Raw genomic sequence first — 11,550 nt, forward strand, 5'->3', positions numbered from 1 at the left:
CGAGGAGCGGGGGCGCCGGCGTGGTCCGGGGCGGGCACGGGCGCGGGCGCGAGCCGGGTGCGGGTGCTAGCGCGAGTCGGCGCGGGCCGGGCATGGGTGACGTGGCTCCCCACCTCTTTCTCTCCGATCTCCCCACGCGGCACGCGGATCCGCCGGGATCCGCGGCGCGATCTGCGGGGTTTTTTTTGCCCCTCCGCGCTGTCCCCTCTCTCTATCTCTCTTCGCGATCCGCCGTCCGATCTCCCTGCTGGGATCCGCGGTCTCTCCGACCTCCCAGCGGGATTCGCGGCACGATCCTCGCCGGTGTGAGATCTGGCGAGGATCTCTTGGCCACCGCCTCGCCCCCGCCTCTTTCTCTCCTATCCCGCCTCTCTCTCTCTCTCTCCGATCTCGCCTCTCTCTCTCTTCGATCTCTCTCTGATCTCCCCACAGGAATCTGCGCTCTCTCTCTTCGATCTCCCCGCCGGGATCCGCAGCTGCATCTCGGGTACTCGGTGCCCCACGAGAGTATCGTGGAGGAGATCACCGAGGAGTTTGGGGTCGACAATACGACGCTGATGGAGATCGCGGAGGAGTCGAGGAGAAAGCTGCCGAGGGCGGCGGGAGCCGCGTCGAATCCGGAGGGCTGGGCGAGCGACGGGACGGTCGGGAGCGGATCGAGCGGGAATTTGAGGGGGAATGCTCCCCGCGCGGCGGGATCGATCGAGGAGGAGCGCGCTCATGAGGGATCGAGGTTCGGGATGATCTCTGTGTGCGGACGCAGGAGGGAGATGGAGGACGCCGTGTCCATTCGCCCCGATTTCGTGCGGGGAGGGAGGTTCGATTTCTTCGGCGTATTCGACGGCCACGGATGCTCTCATGTGAGTACTCCTCCTCCTCCTCCTACTCTTCTGTCTCGATCCTTCGAACTAATCATGAATGTCTTCGTTGCTTAGGTGGCGATGTCGTGTAAGGATCGGATGCACGAGGTGGTGGGGGAGGAGATCGACGGCTGAGAGCGGGGGCTTCGTCGCCGACGCAGGGGGGTTGGAGGGTGGCGATGGAGCGGAGCTTCTCGAGGATGGACACGGAGGTGCAGGGGCCGGGCCAGGGAAGCGATTCCCGGAACCTTCGGTGCCTGTTCGAGCTTCAGGCGCGCAAGTGCGACACCGTGGGCTCAACCACCGTCGTCGCCGTGTGGGGCCCACGTGCATCGTCCTCGACATCGGTGCTCGGTAACAGGCCTTGACACAAGGACCCCATCACTTGGTTCAATTCTCCCTAAACATGTGGCAGAGTTTCACTTTAGTCACCAAATTTTACTGATGCAGCTGCTATATATCGCATGTCAATTTATTATCGCAGCCCACAACTGCTTTAGAGAAATATTAGCAAAGCCATGCATTGTGTCATCTACCATAATGTGCTATAATGTTTTTTGCTCTCTTTTTTTAAGGTTTATGAAGCACTGTCAGAGAAAATGGAATCAATCCCAGGTGCCTATGTGGAGAACAATAAGTTCTGCATATCAGTTCACTTCTATTGAGCCGAGGAAAAGGTAAAGATCTAACGACGCAAATTAGCATTCTTTGTTGCCACAAAAAGAAATTCCGCGAGAAACTTTACTAATTTGTGCTCGCTCTGTACTAGAAATGGCATGTCCTGATTGAGCATGTTAGATCAGTTGTCGGGGAATATCCGAAACTCTGGATTACACAAGGAAGGAAGGTACAACATTTGTGCAGAGTTTTACTTATCGTAGGATTATGAAAAATCTAAACGGCGTAACATATTTGCGAGTGAATCATTGTACTGTGCATGATTCGNAACATTATTAATTTGTTTTCAGCCGTAATCATGCTATTGATAGTGAGCTCCAAATATATAGATGTTTTTAGCTTTATCTTGATTTTCAATTATTGACAGTGAGCTTTATCTGCTTAACATAGTTTTAACTTTACTATAATTTTTTTCTTACAATTTCTTTCTCACACATTTGTGATTTCTTCATTCTTCACCTACACAAATGGTCCGCGGCAACGCGCGGGACCTACACTAGTATAATACTAACCGTAACTCTAATTCGAACCCAGGCTCAGATGAGTGCACCTCCCACCCTTACCCTATTCGCCTCCCAACCCCCCAATCGCTAGACCTTCGAGGATGTCAACGTACGATTCCATCTCTTCTCCCCAACCCAACTCTCCTCTCCTTCTCTTTTGCGAGATCTCTAGATTCTAGGGTTTGGGATCTATAATTTGTGGCTACGATTTTTGGGATTCGTGTCATTTGATCTGGATTTTGAGATGCTCCTAGATTGGTTGAGATTAGTTTGATTTTGGAGCGTCCTGCTAAATTATTAGGGTCTTGGTTTTGTTTTTGATGGATTTGCTATATCGGGAGATGTATCATTGGATTGTTGATGTTAGGGTGTAGGTGATTTTAATGGTAGATCTTTCGATTGGCTGTTAATGAGCATAGTAGAGAAAATGAATGGACGATCTTTTCTTTTAATTCGCTCTTTGTGATTTGCTTTGTGCAAGGAAAGCTAATGTTATGCCTTATAAGCCTCAAGCTATTCTTAAGTATTTCGAGGGAAAAAGGAAAATTGAGTATTTCTTTATGCCATGCAGACTATATTGCTTTATCTTCTCATCTTTGATGCATAATATAAGTTTTCACAAAACATATTCATTTATTCTTTTTTATTTCTTACTTTTGGAAAGTGGTTTTTTATCAATTTTTAATATCAAACTATATTGCCGACAAGAAGTTACTCTTATTGATACTAATTTTCCTTACCAGATTTGGACTTTCTGTTCCACATGTTTTTCCTTGCACGATACTGCAAAATACTTGAGGAAAACTCATTCAGGGGACGGATTGCGGATTTTTTCTACATGCTCTTATTCGGTGCCACTGTTCTCACTGGGAGGATGATACCATATATTTCTGAGACTTTTGCCAAAATTTTTTTCGTTAGCAACTCATTGACTTTCATGATGGTTAGTCATCCTGTACAGCATCTACCATTCGCCCTATTTAACCCTTGACGCATGCTCCAGCAATGCCATCTACTGTCATATTGTTGTTAGAGTTCTATTTCTGATTTTAGGTTGGAAATGCCTCGTTGGATTTTTCATTTTATTTTACTTTATTTTTACGTTGCAGGTCCATGTGTGGAGCAAACATAACCTTTCATCCACATGAGTTTCTTGGGCCTTTTTACCTTCACTGCGACTTATCTACCATGGGTGAGTTTTCTTGCTGATTCTTCAGTGGCCTATTATTCAAAGTGACTATCTGTCACCATTGAGCGGCTGATTGCAGCTTACTATTGAATCTTATCATTATTGATGTGCAAGCTTTTCATTGTCTGAAGGCCAAAAATTAGTTTTTTTTTTTTTTTTCCCTTCTCTTCCTTCAAATTTGCAGGTGCTTCTTGGGTTCTCAATTCTTGTTGGTAGCAGTACATGGGTGGATCTCTTGGTAAGCTACTTTTAAGGTCTGAGATAGTTGTTACCTGTAATCATTGAGAAAATTTTATTTGACGACTTGGTAACAAATATGAAATTAGAGACAGTTTGTCGAAAATGAAGTAGAAGATATAACTGTCAATAGGTTACTGATTCGAACTAACTGTCTTATTTGAATGTGGGAATTTTTTTTTTAGCTTGTTCATAACTGCAGTTCTAGGACAATAATTGTACGTAAAGTCTAGTATTACTTGATAATGCAGCTAAATGTAGTGATTACACATTCAATTTAACTTGTATTCAAAAATTGAATTGTTGTTTTACAATTGTTTGCAGCTATCAAAGGTCAGTTTCTTATAATCAGAATCATAGCTTGATTGTGTCTACAAGGCATTATAGGGCATGTAAAATCTGGGCTATCGCTACTTGTGTGCGTGTGAGCATGAGAGTGGAATTGAACTGAATCCGTTGTGGTGCAAAATTGACGCGAAAACGACGTTTTGGGCTACTTGTTTATGAAGGACTAATTTTGCAATTGGCAACTGTATTAGGTAAGTTGCAAGATGGCCTTCTTAGTGGATTTCCACTAACAGAGAGAAAGAGAAGAGATTTTTTCTCCTCTTCTCATCCTCTTTCTCTCTCTCCCTCTCTCTCAGATTTCATCAAAGAAAGAGAGCAAGTAAAAGAAAAAGTGAGAAGAAGAAGAAATAAACTCAGCTAAAAGTATTAAGTATTTAGGTTTCAAACTTAAAATCTCGAGTATTAATCGTCAAGTCATCCGCCACCTGCTCCGCTGGATACGATCAATGAGAGAAATTTTTTTTCTTCGGAGAACGATAGTATACTATCTGTTTCGTTCATTTTTCTAAATAAACTAAGCTAATAATATAAAATAATTAAACTTTAAATATAAAATTTTAAATATTAATTATTAAATTTTTAGCCAACTACATCACATATCGTCGCTTTAAGAGATAGATAGCATGCTACCTGTTTCGTTTATTTTATTTAGAAATAAATTTAGAAATAAATTTAGTTACTAATGTGAATCAATTAGGATTCGAATTTGAAATTTTAAATACCAATTATTAAACTTTTTACCATTCGCGCTAGGGATGGCCGGTGGGAGAGAGAAGAATTGTTAATGCTGGGGGGACTTTTTTCGAAAATAACCCTCTGAAATTTTGTAATTGACAAAATAACCCTGTGAAAATTTTATTTGTGAAACTAACCCTCCTCTCGCCACCTCAGCCGCGACATCAGCATTTCTCATCTCGTTCACCGTCTTTAGTCTAACCTCTTGAAGACGGTAAATGGTTTACCGTCTTCTCTAGGCGTGGACCATTCACCGCCTTCTCAGCAATTTCCCGCCTATAACCGCCTTCTCAGCAATTCCCCGCGTAGGTTAGGGTGCCTGAGAAGACGGTGACTCATTTACCTTCTTAACAAAGGCGGTGAACAGTCTACCGCCTTATCTAGGCGTAAACCATTCACCGCCTTCTCAGCAATTCCCCCGCCTTCTCAGCAATTCCCCGCTTAGCGTATGGTGCCCTGAGAAGACGGTGACTCGTTTACCGCCTTATGAAGGCGGTGAACTGTTTACTGTCTTATCTGTGCAAGTTTACCGTCTTTAGTGTAGAACTCCACCCAGCCTAATTTCGCCAAGTCCTCGAGAGGGGGGCTAAGACACAGATAAGACGGTGAGTCGTTCACCGTCTCATCTGGGCTCCACTAAACACGGTTAACACCGTCTTTAGTGTCAGACTCCTAGATAAGACGGTGAACCGTCTACCGTCTTCATGACGCGGTGAACGATTCACCGTCTTATGAAGACGGTGAACCGTTCACCGTCTTCATTAGGTTACCCCACCCCAGACCGAGCCCGATACCTCTCCCTTCCTTTTCCCGCTCACGATTTCTCTCTCTATCTCTCTGTCTCTCTCCACGAGCCGCCCGTCGTCGCCGCTACCAGTGCCGAGGTCGCCGCCCCCTGTCGCCGCCGCCCGTGCCGAGGTCGCCGCCCCGTGTCACCGACGTCGCCGCCCCCTGTCGCCGACGTCGCCGCCCGTGCCAAAGTCGCCCCCCTGTCGCAGTCGCCCGTGACAAGGTCGCCGCCCACGGTCGCCGACGTCGCCGCCGCCGCCCTTGCCGAGGTCGCTGCCCATCCCTCTCAGGTGTGTTTTCTAGTGTAGTTTAATGTAAATGTAGTTGGTGTAAGCTTCTCTAACTGTAAGTGTAGGTTTAATGTAAATGTAGGTTTAATGTAACTGTAAGTGTAGGTTTAACTCTAGTGTAGGTTTAATGTAAATGTAAGTGCCTTATGCCTTTGAAATGGCACAAATGCACTTTGTATTTGGTGTAAGCTTCTCTAACTGTCAAATATTATCTAGAGATAGTGTATTTGCCTTATGCCCATCCCTCTCACAGGTGTAAGAGCCTTATGCCTTTGAAATGCACAAATGCACAAATGCACTATAGAAACCTCTTTTGGAGGTTATTTGGTTACTAATTGGAATAGCTTATTTGGTTACTAATTGATTTGATTTCGGGATTGGAAATAATTAGTATTCTACTATAGAAACCTCTTTTGGAGGTTTATTGCTAGTCGTTGGAAATAATTAGAATTCTTTTTCCTGTGTAGTTAAAATGGCTAGTCGTCGGATGTCTCTTAGTGTTCATTGGGATGGACAGTTAGTTTTGGATGGAAATGGTCCCCGATATTTCGGTGATCGTAAAAAATTGATCGCGATTCGTTTAGATACGACCTATACGAATTTTGAGAGTAGAATGTATCGTTTAGTAAATTGTAATAGAGAAGAATGTTGTTTTAAATACAAAATTCGATGCCCTATGGGACCGAATGAATATATTGATCATGATATAGTAGATGATGAATCATTGGAGGGTTTAATTGGACTGTCTGAACATTATGGATGTGTGTCGCTATACATCGAGAAAGATTTATATCTGTTGGAGACACAATATCAGTCGCAAAGTTATTACACAAGCCTGCTACAAAATGACATCGATGTGGGTTTTCCGGATGCTCCAATTGGTGACCATGAAGTTGGTAATGAACCAGACACTTATCAGATGACAAGGTCAGTAAGATCTATAGATTGCGGTGAATATTTTATTTAATTACGAAATATTTTGATAAGTTTGAATAATAATTACTGCAGACAGATTCAGTCTCCACGTGCGCAACCCTCCACCGCACGTGCGCAACCCTCGACGTCACGTGCGCAGCCCGAGACTTCACGTGACGAACCCACGATATTTCATACACCTAATGAAAATTACGATTGGGGGTAAAGAAAATGTTGATTATTTTTTAATTAATAGTAAGTGAAATTTGAACGTCTTCTAGTAAACATTCGGTACCTATTGCAGGCTATCTACGTCCTATACAAATTGGAATGAAGTTCTTGATAATCTAGTCGAGAAAGGAGATGATAACGGCGGTAATCAGGACGATGCCCCCATTCATAATGATGGTAATCAGGATGATTCACCCATTCATAATGACGATAATCAGGATGATGAACCCATTCCAGAGGACGACGATTGGAATGATCTAGCTGCCGACATTGAAGATGATCACGATGGTGGATTAAATTGCCTCGCGAATGCCATTTACAGTTTGAATGATGACCCGCATGTAAACAACGATTATGTAGACAATCCTGACGAAGAGCTTGATTTCATTGACCATCCGGAGCAATTTCCTACAGATAACAATTGGATACAAGAGTATGTTGTAAATTCGAGTGAGTTCGATGTTAGACGTACCAATTCCGATCTACCTAGCATTGACGGCACTTAGCTCCGTGAAATCTTTAAAGATAAGGCATCTTTAGTGGATGCTCTAGATCGATGGCACATTACTCACAATGTTCAGATGAAAGTTTTGAAATTTACCAAAACAACTTATACAGTGAAATGCACAGTTGAGGGATGTCCTTGGAGGTTACACGCTTCGGTTCCTAAAAATGCAGCATATTTTCGAGTTAAGACATATGCGGGTCAACACACTTGTGTTATTCCAATGCTAAATGCGGCGCACCGTAATTGTACTTCAAATCTCATATGCCAAGTAATTCTCCCGTTAATGAAGGCAAGACTAAATATGATGCAAAAAGAAGTGCAGGAAACGGTGCGATCCACTTTGCATGTTCAAATAAGTTATTGGAAGGCATGGCTGGCAAGGAGCAAAGCATTACAGATTATTTACGGGAGCTGGGAGCAGTTATACACAGACTTGCCTCGGTATCTTACTATGCTATAGAGTACTAATCATGGAACTTTTTGGCGGCTTGATCATAGATGGCCATCAGAGGGAATATGTCAGTTTGGCCGTGTTTTCTGGTCATTTGCTCATTCTATTCAGGGATTCGCACATTGTCGGCCTGTGGTGAGCATTGATGCCACTCACTTGTATGGCAAATACGAAGGCCATGCATTGATAGCGACGGCTGTCGATGCGAATGATAGCATTTTCCCCTTGGCTNCTTTTGCAATTTGCGAAGGCGAAAATGGTGGAACTTGGCGTTGGTTTTTACATAACTTGGGGCATTATGTTATACGCAATCGATCGGTTTATTTTATATCCGATAGATTTAGTGGCTTAAAGGAAATCGTGGCTAAGTTATATCCCACTCAACAGGGGCATGCACACCGGTGGTGTCTTCGACACATGAAAGCAAATATGGCTAAGCGGTTTAAAAATGAATCATTATTAGACAAATTCTATTGTATCGGCAGTACTCCAACATCGGTACAATATTATAAACTGAAAGATGAGTTACTCGCGCTAGATCAAGATGCTTAGAAGTGGGTCGATGAGCTCGAAGTATACAAAGAGTATTGGGCGTGGGCATTTGATGGAGGTCGACGCTTCGGGTTGATGACCACAAATATGTCCGAGAGTTTAAATGGGGTACTTAAGGGAATTCGTGCTCTCCCAGTAACGTCATTTGTCGCGGGAATTTTTTATAAACTTAATAGTTGTTTTGTAAAGCGTCGTGAAAATGGTGAAGGTATGACAGCCACGTTAGCACCTAAAATACAAAGTCGGATTACGATGACTATGGTGACGGCGCGGGGACACATTGTATATCGATTTGGGCCTAATGAGTTTGAAGTCCAAACAGGACACTCTAATTACAATGTTACCCTTAATGGAACACAAGCGGATTGTGATTGCGGCGAATTCAAGCTAACGGGCATACCTTGCTCGCATATTTTAGCAGTTTGCAGTAATTCACAACTAAGAATAGATTATCATAGTCTTTGTTCCCATTGGTATACTGTAGAGTGTTATTGCCAGACATACGCACCGCTTTTCCATCCAGTTCCAGACAGACGCTACTGGCCACGACCCCAGGGCCCACCAATTGTACCGCCTCCCGTGAGAAGGAAGAAAGGTCGACCACGATCAACACGTATTCGTAATATAATGGACGAAACAAGTGGGCGACGAACAAAATGTAGCATTTGTAAGCAGGGAGGTCATTATAGAAACACCTGTCCACAGAATACAGAGATAGCACAACAAGGACGTCGACGTAGGACTTGATACCTAACTTAATAGTATTTATGAAACTTTCAATCTTTCAATATTCAATGCGCTTTTTGATAATATGTTACTAATTACAAATTATTTAAAATTGCAGATGGCAGATCTAGAGGAGGCGGGACCAGTTGATGAGTCCGTCCTGACAGAGCAGCATCTCCATAGGTCTTCATTTATCACGACTGAGGTGAGAGCCAAAATTATTGTTTTAAATATTTTCTTTAGTATTGGTTTGAATATAAATGTTGTTCTAACTAATTTTTTGTCACTGTAGGGATATCGCGGGGTGCAGTTCATAGAGCATGGCCGCAAATTAAACCAGTGGGAGCTTGATCATCCAGCAGTGCTAGATTTGCTACGACAGTCTGGATTTTATTATATTTCTCGACTTAGGCGTCTACAGCTGGATCAGGCATTATTAGGAGCTTTGATCGAGCGATGGAGACGGGAGACCCAGATATTTCACTTCCGCCACGGTGAGATGACGATTACACTTTAGGATGTGGCGGTTATTTCGGGTCTTCGTGTCGATGGAGCGCCGGTCACTGGGACTACAGTGTATCCGTGGCCAGATATTTGTCAGGCGCTTTTAGGGGTTGTGCCGGATGACATCCGAGCTGGGCAGATTAGATTAGATTGGATATACCAGCAGTTTCATCATCTACATTTGGATGCTCCGGCTGGATTAGTTGCAGCCACTGCACGTGCATATATATTATATCAGATTGGCTGTAGTCTATTTCCAAACCCCACCGGATATAGGGTTCATCTTAAGTGGCTGCCACTTATAGCAGATTTTGATGCATGCGACGCTTTAGCCTGGGGTGCAGCAGCACTGGCCTATCTATATCGAGCTTTAGGATCGGCTGCATTAAAAGGAAAGGTCGAATGCTGTTGCTTCGCGACATTAGTACAGGTATTATGAGTAATATATAATAATTGTTATATAAAGCTTCTCCTATTTAAGTTCAACAGTTTAATTTATTGTCATTTATTTATAGATTTGGGCGTGAGACCATCTACATGTCGGCCGACCTACTAGCGTTGGAGCTGTTGCTGACATGGCTGATTGCCCTATGGGTTGCCGGTATAACATATAAATTTGATACCAAATATATATATATATATATATATATATATATTTGCAACTAACAAATATACTTTTCAAATATTAGGTGGACGAACGCCGGTGGGTTACGTTTTGCAGCAAACGTTAGAACAACAGATATTGAGTTCTACAGAGATGAGTTAGACCAACAAAGAGAGACTCAGGTACATATTAATGCAACCATTTTTTGACTATTTCAACTGATATTTTAGCTGACTAATATTGGCTTTTTCACAAATGACATGGCGGCCGTACACAGATGCTATTATAGATGTGCTACCTGCATTCTGTGTACAGGGCAGTGAGGTATGGCGATTTCGGACGACACTGATTTGTTTTCATATCGTCGAGCTTCACGTACCGGATCGAGTCCTACGGCAGTTTGGTCTCCTCCAGCATATACCCATTCCGGTGGAGACCATCCGGCGCTACACTTCTCAGGGGCGGCCAGATGAGGATTGGGCTTACTTTCATGCTACATACATCGAGAGATGGGGAGATAGATTACAAGCCATTATTGACTAGCATCCGATTGTCGGTGATGATCCAGTACAGGCGACCTCGATTTATATGGAGTGGTACTAGCAGATCACGAGACGATGGATTTCTCGTCCAATACAGCGTCCACCATTGACTTACCAACCTCGTGGCCAGACAGAGAGAGCTTTGGTACGATCACTCAGCCCATTTATTAGTTTTTTAATATTTTGTATATTATAGATTGCCAAAGATGAGTTATTATCTATAATGCAGGTGGACGCTATATGATAGACACAGTATAGCATCAGGAGCCTAGTTCATGATCGACCTTCTTATGAGGCGATGATTGATGTATTGACGGGTATCGATATTGATCTTGATAGTGTACTGGAGTACATTCCTACTATACCTGTCGCCACTGATATCAGAGGTCGAGATTTTGGACATGCATCGACATCGGGTCATCACCACCGTCAGACATCGACATCTGCTGGATCTCCATCTCCTAGTGATGTTGCTGATATACCCGCCGCCCCTGAGAGATTTCCTACTAGGCCATTGGACTTGGACTTGCTTTTGCCGCCGCCAGTCTCTAGAGATCACTTTACATTCGTCTATTCTCGACGTCATGCCGCGTCTTCATCACAAGCCCGCCCAACATCTAGACCAGCCACTATCGAGGAGACTCAGGCGATACCGGAGCATCGCGAGGGCGTTATGATTGCGGATCTCGATGCGATGGCCGATATCGAGCCAATTGATGACATACCTATTGCTGATCTCGTTGTAGAGGGTGGCCGTAGACGTGGACGTGGCCGTGCACGAGGACGTGGCCGAGGACGTCGAGGGAGAGGACGATCGAGAGGCTGATTGTATATTTTTGATTTAGATAACTTAGACTTTGTATAATATTATATAATACTTAATTTAGT

General features: G+C 43.7%; 1 protein-coding gene and 1 pseudogene across 3 annotated transcripts; both read left to right on the top strand.

Annotated features, from left to right (window-relative positions):
- LOC109712981 lies at positions 450-1,797 on the top strand (annotated as a pseudogene).
- Positions 1,818-11,550, top strand: LOC109712980. Of its 3 annotated transcripts, none has more exons than XM_020236877.1 (11): positions 1,818-2,150; positions 3,151-3,233; positions 3,415-3,468; positions 3,792-3,800; positions 5,405-5,629; positions 9,131-9,217; positions 9,305-9,946; positions 10,032-10,117; positions 10,206-10,302; positions 10,398-10,807; positions 10,892-11,550. In XM_020236877.1, the coding sequence occupies exons 2-7, from the start codon at positions 3,186-3,188 to the stop codon at positions 9,527-9,529; spliced, it is 648 nt and encodes a 215-aa protein (XP_020092466.1). In that variant the 5' UTR covers positions 1,818-2,150; positions 3,151-3,185; the 3' UTR covers positions 9,530-9,946; positions 10,032-10,117; positions 10,206-10,302; positions 10,398-10,807; positions 10,892-11,550. The 3 variants fall into 3 exon arrangements, with proteins under 3 accessions (XP_020092466.1, XP_020092465.1, XP_020092464.1); XM_020236876.1 differs by lacking the exon at positions 1,818-2,150 and adding an exon at positions 2,157-2,984; XM_020236875.1 differs by lacking the exons at positions 1,818-2,150; positions 3,151-3,233; positions 3,415-3,468; ... (5 more) ...; positions 10,398-10,807; positions 10,892-11,550 and adding exons at positions 5,639-6,556; positions 6,638-6,766; positions 6,849-6,952 and having other exon boundaries at positions 9,131-9,218.

This window comes from Ananas comosus, linkage group 7 (genome assembly GCF_001540865.1).
Source record: "Ananas comosus cultivar F153 linkage group 7, ASM154086v1, whole genome shotgun sequence".
In the NCBI taxonomy this organism is placed as follows: Eukaryota; Viridiplantae; Streptophyta; class Magnoliopsida; order Poales; family Bromeliaceae; genus Ananas; species Ananas comosus.

Excerpts from the sequence above, each read along its gene's own strand:
- LOC109712980 (XM_020236875.1), top strand. The coding sequence starts at position 6,102 with ATGGCTAGTCGTCGGATGTCTCTTAGTGTTCATTGGGATGGACAGTTA. Across the intron at positions 6,557-6,637 it reads GACACTTATCAGATGACAAG|ACAGATTCAGTCTCCACGTG; the intron begins GTCAGTAAGATC and ends TAATTACTGCAG. Across the intron at positions 6,953-9,130 it reads TGCCCCCATTCATAATGATG|ATGGCAGATCTAGAGGAGGC; the intron begins GTAATCAGGATG and ends TTAAAATTGCAG.